The sequence below is a fragment of the Cotesia glomerata genome, linkage group LG2 (genome assembly GCF_020080835.1).
Source record: "Cotesia glomerata isolate CgM1 linkage group LG2, MPM_Cglom_v2.3, whole genome shotgun sequence".
Taxonomy (NCBI): Eukaryota; Metazoa; Arthropoda; class Insecta; order Hymenoptera; family Braconidae; genus Cotesia; species Cotesia glomerata.
In genome coordinates this window covers 15707928-15722752 of record NC_058159.1, presented here as the reverse complement: position 1 = coordinate 15722752, position 14825 = coordinate 15707928, and the positions used below count along the sequence as shown (strand labels likewise).

General features: G+C 30.7%; 1 protein-coding gene across 1 annotated transcript; it reads left to right on the top strand.

Annotated features, from left to right (window-relative positions):
- Nucleotides 1–9476: 9476 nt before the first annotated feature.
- On the top strand, nucleotides 9477–10991 carry LOC123258971. The gene has a single exon (XM_044719228.1). The coding sequence runs from the start codon at nucleotides 9477–9479 to the stop codon at nucleotides 10989–10991; it is 1515 nt and encodes a 504-aa protein (XP_044575163.1).
- The last annotated feature ends 3834 nt before the right edge of the window (nucleotides 10992–14825 follow it).

The window sequence follows — 14825 nt, the reverse complement described above, 5'->3', positions numbered from 1 at the left end:
AATGCACCGAATCAGCTTGACTACACGTAATTTTTCTTCTGCATTGAATTAAATGATATTCTGAAAGCTAGCAGATGAAATAAACTCATTGACTTGTTCAAGTTATGCATTCTGTTGAAGAAATTCAATGCACAAATTATCAAAACTAGTGTTATGTCCACTTCAATTTTTTTTCTTAATTTAAATCACCCGCGCAGATGGAAGACTTCTCCATGCGCGAAAGCCACAATAAAATGTAAGCTACGTGACTGCTGGTTGACTAGCGGGGACTTCTGCAATCTCAGCACCGCGAGCTTTTAAAAAGGCGATCAACAGCCAAATCCAGGTCTTTGTTAGTTAATTCGACTTCCGCGTTTAACTTGACAGGCCCGTGCCTTGTAAAGTCCCTTATCTTAATTTGCGCTGCACTTAAGACGAGTTCAGACACGGTTTAACCGGCAGGCCACGTATTAGTTATTAATATCTACGAGTCGGGATTCTCAAAGTTCTAATTTGCCCTGCACTTAGGCGAGAGCTCGGTCAGTAGATAAAATTTAGAGAGTCAAAATCTCAAAGTTCTTAATTTGCCCTGCACTTAGGCGAGATTTTGATCAATAAGAAAATCTAAAGAACCGGACCCTCAAAGTTCTAATTTGCCCTGCACTTAGGCGAGAGTTCGGTCAATAAGTAACTTAAGATCTTTTATAGCTAAATTTGCGCACTTTACCCTACGGGGGACTGGAGGACGTTAGCTCAAAATAAAGAAAAATTTATTAATAAATAATTTCGATCTAATAAAAATTGTGAAAGTGTAAAGGTTTTGATGTTTGTTAAATAAATCTTGAAAAGTGAAATCTGTTTCGAATAAGTTCATTACGTAAAATAAGGACCCCTTAGAATAAGCAGCCCGAATCCATCCATTCGCTGCAAATACCAACAGAGGGTCCAATCAAAGAAAAGGCACTACGATCAGCCCCGGAACCACGGATCCGACCCTAAGAAATAATCTAGCAAGTAGTAAGTACATCTACTCCTAATAGAAATCCGTGTACAGTCTCAAACGAAGGCGTGGTAAATTCGTACATCGAAAACGTCCCACAAAAATAATTAAAACAACGGAATTAAAACCTCCGTTGCGTATTCTTTAAACTGTTAGTCCAAACCTCCACCGTTTACGTTACCGCTCAAAAAACGCCCTTGGACATAACACTAGCAACTTGCAGTCCCTATATGACTGCCAAGAATTACGAACTATAATAAATGAAATTTTGCTTAATGGTATAATGATATTTGTTAAAGTGTACTTTACTTTCTTAACTATTGACATTTATAAAGATATAAGCTCATCCCGATATTACAATCATAACGAGCTTTCATTTGAGTACCCACTTGCATTTTTGATATATTTTTAATATATATATATATATATATATATATATATATATATATATATATATATATATATATATATATCTATATATATATATATATAGGAGACTTTCTATAGATATAGATAGTCACTCATCACGATATCTCTGGAACTATAAAACCTAGAGACTTGAAATTTGGCAGGAATATTCCTTTTGCCGAGTAGAGGTCAGCCAAGAACGGATTTTACGAAATTCCATCGACAAGGGGGGTTGCGGGGGCGTTAACAATAAAAAATTCCCGTTTTTAAACCATAGCTCCTATCGACTCCAAATTTAGTAGGAATCTTCTGTAAGAAATGTAGAAATAATCTATAAATAAATATTACAATATCTCACCCTACAGAGGGTTGCGGGGGTGGGTATTAACAATGAAAATTTTTAATTTTCAAGCTATAGCTCCTACCGACTCCAAATTTTGTAGAAATTTTCTGTAAGTGATATAAAAATAATTTATGAACGAATTTTACGCTATCCTACCCCACAGAGGATTGCGGGGGTGGGTATCAACAATGAAAATTTTTAATTTTTAAGCTATAGCTCCTACAGACTCTAAATTAGGTAGGAATTTTCTGTTAGAGATGTAGAAATAATATTCTAATGAATTTTAAGATAGCTCACCTCACAGGAGTTTGCGGGGGTGGGTGTTATTATACAATTAAAATTTTAAATTTCCAAGCTATAGCTTCTATAAGCTCGAAATTTAGTAGAAATCTTCTATATGTGATATAGAAATGATCTAAGAACGGATTTTACAACGATCGAATCAACTCCAATAATGATCGCGGGAGTAGGTGTTTAGAGATCGTCTCAAAATGGATTTCAATGAAGTTTACTTCCGATAGGAATTGTACGGGTTTGTGTTGAAATCTAAAATTTTCATTTTCAAACTGTAACTCCTAAAGACTCCGAATTCGGTGAGAATCTTCGTGTATGATGTCAAGTTCAGCTAAGAATGAATTTTATCAAATTCCAACCTCAAAAAGGGATCGCGGGGGCGTTAATACTAAAAACTCTCCGTTTGTAAAATATAGCTCTTATAGACTCCAAATTTGGTAAGAATCTTCTATATATGATTTAGAAATAATTTAAGAGCGGGTTTTATGACAAATCACCCCGAATAAGGATTGCGGGGGTGGGTGTTGACAATAAAAAATCTTAATTTCTGAAATATAGCTTCTAAAAGCTATAAATTTGATAGGAATCTTTTATATATGTCATGTAGAAATCATCTCAAAACGGATTTTAGTAAATTCTACTTCTGACAGGGATTGCGGGGGTGGGTGTTAAAATTTCAAATTTCCATTTCCAAACTGTAACTTCTACAAACTCGAAATTAGGTAGGAATCTTTTATTTGTCATGAGGAGATCATCTCAAAGCAAATTCCAAAGAAGTCTACTTCCGATAGGGATTGCGGAGGTGGGTGTTAAAATCTAAAACTTGAATTTCCAAACTGTAACTTCTGCAGACTCTAAATTTGGTAGGAATCTTTTTGTACGATGTCAAATTCAGCTGAGAATGGATTTTCTCGAATTTTAAATCCAAAAGGGATTGCGGGGGCATTAACAATGAAAATCTCTCATTTCCAATCAATAGTTTCTATGGACTCGAAGTTTTGTTGGAATCTTTTATTTATAATGTAGAAATCATTTCGAATAGGATTTTACGAAATTCCTCCCCCACATAAGAGTGCGGGAGTGACAATCGTCAAAAAATTCATATTCTTCGAATACAGTTCCTACAGATATAAAATTTGATAGAATCTTAAGAGAAACAGGCAATTACCGGGATGGCCTCCAAGTTCAACGGATTAAATATTTTGCTTTCTTAATAATTATATTTTCTTTCAACAATCGTCTCTTTGGCAGCGGCGAAAAAGTCATTGTAAAGTTTTCAAAATTTAATATTACATGTAGCTATTCGGTCAACGGACTAAGAATTTTACATACATTTTATTTTTATTGATCACATAATCGATAAATTGTTCTTATTACGGGATCGCAGGAATATAACAGATTAAAATCAATGCATGTTCTAAACACTTGAGGTATGGAAAAGTAATTTGGCTACTTATTATAAGAAAATTTATAAAAACCATGCGCAAATAATTTTCTATGAATAATAAATGTCACGGAGGAATTTTTAATCAAAGGCAAAATTAGTCGCACTTTAAGCTAGAAAGATTTCAACTATAATTATGAGACCTGCAATAACTTTAACTGAAACTTTCAATGCTCATTTCAAATTTTTTTCTTCGTGTCAATTGATATTCATTTTTGGAAGAAAGATACAGGAATGTTATAGTGATTGCACATTGAAAGTTACAATGAATTTTAGCTAGAATAATCACATGGATAAAAAATACAGGCCAATCCGATGGAATTTGGAATCTGAGCAATTCAAAATAATACTCCAATTAAATTTCAAGTCTAGATCTAAAAATACAATTCTATAAAGTGCCCAGCGGAGCGGGCGGGTAACAGCTAGTATATATATATATATATATATATATATATATATATATATATATATATATATATATATATATATATATATATATATATATATATATCTAATATATAAAATTCTCGTGGCACAGTTTTCGTTGCCATACTCCTCCGAAACGGCTTGACCGATTTTGATGAAATTTTTTGTGCTTATCCGGTATCTATGAGAATCGGCCAACATCTATTTTTCATCCCTTTAAATGTTAGGGGTAGTCCACCCCTAAATTTTTTTTTTATTTTTTAGACAAAATTTTTAATTTCTATTTTTTTATGATACAACATACAAAAATACATACAATCCTCAATTTTCACCCTTCTACAATCAACCCTTATTTTTTAATAGCCATTTTAGTAATTTAATCATTTTTCCTCTCCGGTCGAAAACTGATCAATCGTCATTTAATTAGTTATCCCCGCCAGATGTCTACAGGTGTCACTTCTGACCCAGTAAACAGCACGGAGTAGGGATGAGAACGAAGCCGGTCTCCTTTCTTTCTCACTCCCTACACAGTTGTCGGCCATCATTATTGTTTATGCATCAAGTGTAGTAGTAACGTTGACAATTATTATTTTGCTATCTCAGTGTAACTCTCATATTAACTTTTAATAATTCCTATTTTATTAATAATAATTAAATTATTAATTTTGAGTGTATTTTGCACGATTAGTTAATCAAGTGATTTTATAACCTCAAAAGTACTCAACACGTGACACGAGCTTCCAATAACAATGGATTTTGTGTTGTAAGTATACTTTTTTTTATTTATATCAAAAATGTTGTTTATCTTATAAAAATGTAATTTTAATTTAATTTTATTAAAAAAATGTAATTGAACAATTAAGATTTTCATAGTTTCCAAAAAATCAATCATTATAAATCTTTATTTTGAAATGTCAATGGAAATATTGGTTGTATGAAAAAATTATAAGAGACAATGTTTTATACAAATATACTCTGTCGGCAATGTCGCATTAATAACAAAAATTATTTTAATGCAAAAATAATTCTAACGCAAAACGAGTGATAACGCAATGATTTAACATTTTAAAATAAAACAAATTATAAAAAAAAAGTATTCGAGTAACCAAAAAAAAATTACATAGTCTTTTCTTTAAAAAAAAAAAATATTAATTAATTCAACTCGCCAAATTCATTCAAAAATTTTCAAAACAAATAATTAATTCGACTCGCCAAATTTATTCAAAAATTAAAAAGGAAATAATTATTTCAATCGCAAAATTTTATCAAAAATTTTAATCGCCAAATTTAATAACAAAATCCCAATCGCAAAACTTTATCAAAAATCGCAACCGCAAAATTTCTTTAAGAAGTTTTCTTTTTTTTTTTAAAAAATAATAATTTCAATCGCAAAATTTTTAATACACAAATTTCTAGAGAATATAATAAATTCAATCGCAAAAACCTAATACAGATCTCAAAATTATCCAAAAATAATTCAAATCGCCAAATTGTTCAACAATGACAAGAAAAAAAAATCAAATTATGCGAAGTATTCAAATTAGTCAACTTATTTTCCAAAGCAATTTACTAAGCCGCTTTGTCGGGTATTTGAAGCTCGAGGTAGGTAAACAGTACTTATAATCCCGACCGAAAATTCCACACACACAAACACGCGACTCAACGGTACCGTGCTGCAGAGTGTCGTCACTAAGCTTCAAAAATACCGCACGGAATTTATCTAATTCCGTGCAACTCGAATTATAGACAAATTATTTTAACACGACGCGGTGATGACCCCCTGGGGCTAATAAAGACAGCGACCAGACTTACCCTGCAGCTACCGTAGACGTCTCGGGCGATGCTGGCTAAGTAGGCGAAGTTGGTGACAAAACTGACGGAAGAGCGTCGATGTCTCGGCGATGGCGTGTCCAGGGTCGTAGTGTCCAAAACAACTCGGCGAAATATTGCACAATAATGTACACAATTGTACTCACGTCAGCGACAAATTTAAAAAAAAAAATAAACAGCAAAAAATAATCACAAGAGAACTGCACGATGCCACAGTCACGGCGTCCAGATCAGAATTACATAAAAATGGCTGCTTCGTCGGCAACATGTGTTCTTTTTTTCTCCGCCACCAAAAATCTGCGCGGCAGGATCAGCTCACGGCAGTTACCAGCCGGCCGTAGTCAGTCGTGGTTGCGTTCGTTCCCCTGGGCGATCGATGATTGGTCGATAACCCCTTTAGTTCCCAGCCTCGTTTTCAGGTGGCGCCTCGCATACCTGGGGTTGATCGCTCTCCGTCGTCATTGGTCCATTCAAATTTTCTCGTCGTTCCACCCTCGCGGCCAGATGTCGTGTCGATCGTCGATGACTCCGGAATCCTCGTGGGTTTGCCTGATCGCTATAGTCCAGTCTCACTCACTCATGCATTCTACAATAGTTCTCACACATTCTTGCATTCTTTTCAAATTCGGCGCGTTTCTATTATTAATATTACCTCAAGCTTGTCATTCTGATCGGGAGGCTGCTTGGGGCGACACAGGCGCGTCGAATCTCTGCTTGTCCTCAGCTTAGCCAATCTAATAATTTTAAAACTCGTAATTTCAAATTTTAGAAAATTTTTCCTATGGCACAATATATATATATATATATAAATACATACATATATAAACTTTTGAACTATATACATTTTCTGACTCAGCTCGACAAACTGAGTCAGAAAACGACTAAATTTTTTCAAAGTTGCGCCATGAGGACGGCTGCAATAGTTAGATTTTTATAAAATCTACTAAAAAAAAAAAAAGATAATTACAATTTTGTTTAAGAGTATTTACATTATAAACTTACGTAAATGATCAGATAATGTAGATACTGAAACGACTGAATCATTAGAAACTTCATTTTGTTTCTTGAATGAATTCGAATTTAATTCAATGTCGTTACTTTCGTAAAGCTGAATATTTGACAAATTATATGTGGAATTTGCCGAATTATTGATAGTCTCTCTCAGTATATCATCTGTCTCTAAATTATCAGATTCTTCGTAATAATTTAGTTCGTCAAGCTCACTGATGTGACAGCCACTCCAATCGGAATCATAATCTGAATCTTGGATACTATCTGGTACATAATTAGGATCTTTATCATTATCAATTTCATCAGAAAGTTTTATTGGATAACTTATAGAAGAATCCACGATAGAGTGATCTGGTATTAAAGTTTCAGCATCATGATTGATTTCTGATCAAATTATGGCCTTTTGAACTTTACTGTATAAATCCGAATCTATTTCAATTTCGATGTTATTATCAATATAAGAGCCATTATTTTCGGCCAATACAACTGGCAATGCTATATTTTCTTCAATTGACGGGTAAAAAGAGATTTCTTCTCCATCCGTATTATTGACTGGAGCGTTAATGATAATTATTGGTATATTATCAAGCTCTAATAATTTCGTTGGCTCAGAAACTTTCGGGATGTGTCCATTAATAGTTGGTAGAAAATTACCTACAATACTTGATTTGATAACTGGTTTACTAACTTTAGTGTTTACGTTTACACTTTTTTCTTGACTTTGACAATTGGGAGACAAATCATCTATTAGCTCTGGATTCTTAATATCGTGAGAAGTATTTGTGTGATCTTCATTATCGTTTACTCCGAATTGATAAATTTTATCGAGACAATCATTTATGTTTTTGACTTCTGACATAAATTCTGATGCAGGTACTTGAAGATTTGTTTTGCTATTACTACATCTTTTTATTCTACAGTCATCCAGGGTTTTATCAAACGCTGAACTATTCGTTAACCTCAAAATATCGTTACTGTCAACAGTATTAAAACGTGTATCATCATAAAGTTCTAGTTCTTGGTTGGATACCAAACCGTCACTTTTTCTAGACAACGAACTCAAATTTAACTCATCATTTATATTATTATCTGCTCTAATATCAATAATTTCGTCCTCTAATGCGACTGATTCATTTTTCAACGCTTCATTAGAGACTTTAGCGCGCTCTAAACGTAAAATCGTTTGTTTATTTATTTTTTCAATGATTACTTTTGGTAATTCATCGGCTAACTCTTGCGCAATTTTCAATACATCTTTTTTTTCTTCCTACAAGATAAAAAAAAAAAATTAATTATTATAATTTTATTCGAAAAACCCATGAGTATTATTTTATTCATTACAAAAGCTTGAAACATTCAACACAAAATAAATGATAGTTTATGAAGCAAATATAATAAAAATTATTATCCATCAATAAAAAAACTCAAAGTAAGTTCCTGAAGTGCTATTTGAAAATGCATAAATTGACTTACCAACTATCTAGAAATACAGTTTTAAGATTTCGGTCATTAACACTTCATCAATCATTGTATAATCAAAAAATTGTTTCAAAAATTGAAAAATATCTGCTACATAAATATTCACTATTTTTAAATATTTTCAATTGCTTATATCTATAATAAATAATAATTATAACCTGTAATAATTATCATTGCACAAAATTAGGGAAGTATCGTATTCACAACCTCTATAAGTAAATACTCCATTTTCACGACGTATTACATTTTTGTAACCTGTTACCAAGTATTTTTTGTGTTTTGTTTTAATTAAGCAATACATGATGTTGTTTCTCAAATTATAAAAAGCGTTTTAATAAAAATCACGCAAATATATTCTTAGATTATTAATCTATGCTTATGATTAAATAATCACAAAATCCATAGATTTCTACTGTTCAACAGTATTTTTGTGTAAAATAAATATTAATTACACTTGATGTGCAAAATACGCGTGAATTAATATTTAATTTAATTAAATTCCTTTTTGCAATATGCTTATCAAATTACAATGATTCACAAAAAATCAGCATTGCAATCCAGAACTCTTACAGATAAAAGAATAGCTGACTTGTCCCAAACACTCAGATACCAGATGTCACTGTTAGTCTTTTCTAACTTTGTTCAAAATTATTATTATTAATTAAAAAATATTCCATTGTATAAGTTGATAACTTAATGAAGATTGTTAATTTAATGAATTTAATAATATAATATTGTTATTGATATCTTTATTAGTAATATGCTATGTAGTCAATAAAGTTGATTTTACGTTAATCAAAATAATATTATGATTTATTTTCAATAGGAGAAAACAAAATTAAGTATATCTTATTTGAATGAAAGAAGCAGGTTAACAAAAACAAGTTATTTAAATTATTTATTTTAGGTATAAGAAAATAATTTAAATAGATGTTAGATGTAACCACAGTGAGAAAATAATTTAGCGTTTAAAATTTAATTGTTTATAACATATGATTAAACATAAATATTAGTATTATAAATATTAAAAGTTCCTTCTATTTTTGATAACCATTAACGAAGTAGTCCAGTGCATATCATCACCTGCCCACGCCCTCCTCTTTGCTGACGATCTAACAATCTACTGCTCGGGCAAAGATCCCCATAATATCTGTAACATACTACAAACTTCTCTAAACAACTTAACCGACTGGAGTAACAAAACGGGCTTTAAATTCTCAACAAGCAAATCTGAATACATGATCTTCACCCGGAAAAAGAAAATGCAACTAGAGCCATCAAATTTATTTCTCAACAACATAGAACTTCATCAAAGCAACAACTTAAAAATCCTAGGAATGTACTTTGATAAATCTCTCACTTGGAACAACCATATAACGGAGCTAAAACGACAATGCCACCAACGCTTAAATCTACTCAAGTCTATCGCGTCTACAAAATGGGGAGCTGACACACAAATCCTAATTAACACCTACAGATCAATCATTCGTTCTAAACTTGATTATGGCTGTACTATCTACCAATTTGCCTCAAACCACCATCTAAAAAAATTAAATTCAATTCAAACCACTTCCTTAAGGATTGCTCTCGGAGCTTACAGAACCAGCCCCAGACTAAGCCTACTAGCAGAATCCGGAGAAACACCACTAGACCTAAGAAGAACACAACTGTCTTTAAACTTCGCATGTTCAGCTCCATCAATTATCCCAGAGCTTCATCAAAATCACCCACAGAGACCCCCAAACTTCAACAACGAGAAACCTACAGAAATCCGAGCCTTCCTCATCAATTCCACCAACAATAATGAACTCCAAAACTTAACGCTGTACAATCCTCAATACTCACAAATTCCCTACTGGAAGACACCAACAGAATGTTATGATTTATCGATCCACGAACAAACCTGGGGGAAGGACAACACACCAGATGCCCTATTCAAAAACCTCTACTTAGAAATATCCAATCAACTTGAACAGTTCACCCAGATCTTTACTGATGGATCTATAATTAACAACCAACGAGGATGCGCCATAGTAATTAATGACAGTGTATACAAATACAAGCTTCCTTCATCTTACTCCATATTTTCCTGTGAAGCCTACGCGATACTTCAAAGCCTCAAGTTAATAGTCCAAATAGACATCACCAAAGCAGCCATATTCACAGACTCGAAGTCAGCGATCGAAGCGCTGCTAAACTCTAACTCGACAGACAACATCATACAGGAGTGCCAGACCATTATCTATAATACTAGACTAACTAGAGACATCAGAATCATCTGGATACCCTCCCACCAAGGCATCCTAGGAAACGAACTCGCGGATAAAGAGGCGAAAAACGCAACGGTTTCAGGCATTGATCTCACCTCCACACTCCTCACTACAGCAACAGACTTTAAAAAGAAAGTCAAAAACCACATCACGACCAAATGGAATGACCTCTGGATCAATGGACAATCTCACCTCCATCTTATTCGAGAAAATACAATGGAAACAAGACCTCAACTGGAAAAAAGAACAGACCAATGTCAATTGAACAGACTGAGAATAGGACACACTGTCTTTTCTCACAGTCATCTACTAAGTAAAACAAATCTCAAACCATGCCCAGCCTGCAATCAACCCGCCTCAGTAAACCACATCCTGACGACATGCTCACAACTCAACATTCTAAGAAGTCAACATCAGATTCCAGCCAATCTTCAGACTGCTCTCAACAGTGAAAACGTCTACCCACGAATAATAAATCTTCTAAAACAACTACAACTACTATGCTAATTCTAATACTATATATTACATTATCTCAAACCCTTTAAACTATGTTACGTTAATGTCCAGTACTAAATTATGTTATGTTATGTCCATATGTTAAAAATATGTTGTTAATGCTTACACAAAAAATTTTTTTTCCCTTTTCTTTTCCTTATCTATGTATTACATTTTTTGTTTAAACCTAATAACCTGATAATGTACTTAAAGTAGTCGCAGAGGACCTAAGATGTCATAGCGACTTAAAATAAACTAAATAAAAAAAAAAAAAAAAAAAAAAAATATTAAAAGTATTGTTAATTCAAATCTAAGAAGCTAATAAAAATGAAAACGTAACTTTAATTATCAAAATGAGCATATAGAAATTTATCCATACATTATTAATTGTATTATATACATTGAAAATCAAATATGAAGTTTTCATGAGATGTGAATCTGTTTTAAGTGAATCATTAAAATTTTTTTTGTGATAATATTAAAGCTTAGATATGTAATAATAATCTGCATTCATTTTACAATAGATCACTTTAAAATTATTTTCAGTTTTTAATATTTTCTTATTATAATAATAGATTCTCTGGTTTGAGTCCACGCTGGTTTCTTGACAATCCCATTCTCTTGAATAATTCTTCTGAACTACACCAATGTTTGAGTTGATGCAGTTAACTAACATAGTCAAAAGATTCTCATCAAAAAATATTGAAAAACAATCTGCAATACTTTTTACACCTGCTATCGACAACTTTTGACTATATATCTACTCCAATACTAGTTGATTTCTTTTCATTATCATTTATGTCTTTATGTCTTTATTCAATCCATTATTATATTCAGGATTTTGGAAATTTTAATTTATTTCCTTATCAGTAGAATTAATGTGCAAAACATTATGAAATTTGTTCAAGAATTCTTCTGTATCTCCATCATAACCTTCACTGTTTGTGTCACTCCAATTGAAATTAAATGCTACATCTTCAATCATTATTTTTTTTAGGTAATCATTATTTAACATAAGGGCTGTCTAATAAATAAAAAAAGAAATAAACAAATTATTTTTTATAATTAAAAACAGAATTGTGATTTTGAAAAATTTATACTCATCGTAGTACAGAATTATATTCACTAAAAAATATCCAATAAAAGTTCAGTAAACTCAATGAAAATACACAATATATTATTTAAACATTGACATAAGTTTTGATTTATTGTTTATAATTATAATTTACATATGTAATATTTACATGTATTCAATAAATTATTGTAAATACAGTTGTAAACAATACTAACCAGTGCTAACCAACTTTCACAAAATTCAGACAGATGTCACTCTATGAGTTTTTTGAATTTGAACGAAACGACAATGAAACACATTGCGTTAAATATGAGTGGACAAAGTTTAAATAACAAAAAAATTATTTTATGGGTGGTTTTTAAAAGTTATGCTAACATAAATAATTTTTTAGCCTATCGTATAATAATTTAAAATTTTAAGTCGAAGACCACACTTATACCCCACGCGACCACTGAGAAAAAATATACCCCACGTGACAATAAAGCAGACAAAATACCCCACGTGATCATTAATAAAAAAATAAGCAAATGTTTCTATTAAATAAATATATCAATATCCGTATTTTGTTATGAGATAAAATAGCGATCTAATTTATCAAAGTTAAATGTTAGCTCTTCCAATAACAAACCAGGTGTCGCAAATTCCTCATTTTACACGAATGCTCTTATGTTAACAATTTTAAAATTGAATGGACAGAAATTGAGATTAAGTGTTTGTAAATTTATTGCTTGTAAATTACAAGTCTTTCATTTCGATTAAAAAAAAAATTTAATAACAATCATCAAAACAGGCAGTATGATATTGATTGACAAAGTTTTAGATAATATTTGTAGTAGTATAATGTCTTGTCTAAATGATAAAATGAGAGAAAAATATTTAAGAAATTAAAGTTGGTTATGAATTTCTACAGGTCAACATAACTTTATTTTGGTGGAACTAAAATATTTTTTACAGTTTTTTTTTTTTAAATAAATATTTTTTAGCATTAAAATATAGTTTTACCACGAGAGTTGCTCGTTTAGATTTGGTCAATAATCTTAATATTTATAAAATGAATCAGTCAAGGAATAATTTAATAAGTTGAAAAACGTGTTATAAAGAACTTTTTTCATGAATGATAGAAGATAAAAAAATGATGGATTTAAAAATAGTTTAATACTCAATCTGACGAGATGATGAAAGAACATTTCAATAAATTATTGCAATGTGCAAGTTTCTTACTCATATATAAAATCTGTACACAATCAAGATTCATATAATTTATCAGATTGGTTGGTTCTATTTCAAGAAGAAAATTATATTTCCTATCAGCGAAATGCAATAAGGATCATTGATATTTTTGTGAGTTGCTAAATATATATGTTTTGATGCTAAAATAAGGTATAGAGTGTTTTAATTTATAGAAGAAACAGTTAGTTGGTGTAAAGCAGAGATTTCTTGAGCCAAAAAATTCTCATGTCTTAAGAAAATTCTCTTGAGACAAGAAAATTTTTACTTTGTTTCAAGACAGCTTAAACTTAATTAAGATTTAAAATCATTTTTGTTATCCAAGTAGACCTTTTTTCTGCGTAATAATGAAACGTCTTTATTACAGTATGTAAGTTAATCTGCATTAATCTTTAAAATAAATATTCATATGAGTTTGCGATTTTATTTTAGAATGGAAAAATTAACTTGATTGAAGAGAAAAAAAAATCATAATTCAAAAATGTCATTTCAAAAAATGGGATATTCTTAAGTCGTAAAATTTCCTATAGATCAAATAAAATTTTTTCAAATTAAGGAGAATTTTTGGGTTAAAAAAAAAATATAATTTGTTCAAGTGATGAAATGTCATCAAACATAAACATCGTTGATCTATTGAAATAAATTAAACTAATCAGGATCAACATGTCTTTTAGTTCTTTGATCTGTTTATTATTTTTTAAAAGGAAATATGTTATATAATGAATTAATAATAACGATAAATTTTTATTTTATTGGTACCTTGTAAAAATTATAATTATATTTCAATTCGTCTCTGAATGAGCGTTTATTATGAATAAAATCGCAGTTTCATGTTTTGATGTAAGTAGATGATATCAAACATTGTAGTATATGTTTTTTGTTTTTAGGTTACAAATGTATATAGAATAATTTCAATAATTAATGACATTTGAAAGAGCGATGTTCTATTGACTGATATACTTGAAGATCATTTATTATAAAATAATTAGTCTTGATTTATTAGTAATATTGTATAAAAAAATTAACAAAAAAGTCCGTGTTTATTAGTACTAACAAGTGATCAAAATTAAATTTCGGTAATTCACTAAAATATATTGAGATTAGTCGCGTGGGGTATGAGTCGAGTATTTGTATTAAAAAATAAAATTAATAACAATAATCGAAATAAGCAGTATAATGTTAACCCAAGTCTATTAAAATTAAGTTCAAAAGAAAATCAGAAAGAAATAATTATAGTAAAGAAAAATAGGTTATGCAGTTTTAAGTGTCAACATACGTAAATTTTGATGACTTTAAAATATTTTTCACATTTCATTTTAAAATAAATATTTTTCAGAAGTGAAATATATAGCCTTATCACAATAGTTACTTGTTGAGATTTCAAGAATAATTTTTCAAATAACATTTTTTAAATGAAACTAATTCAACTTCAATTCTTACTATTTACTATAATTCTTATACCCCACGCGATAGTTGACATATTTCCACTAGTAAATCAACAATATTAACATTGGCAACTCTTAAACTGTTGAATATTTACGTAA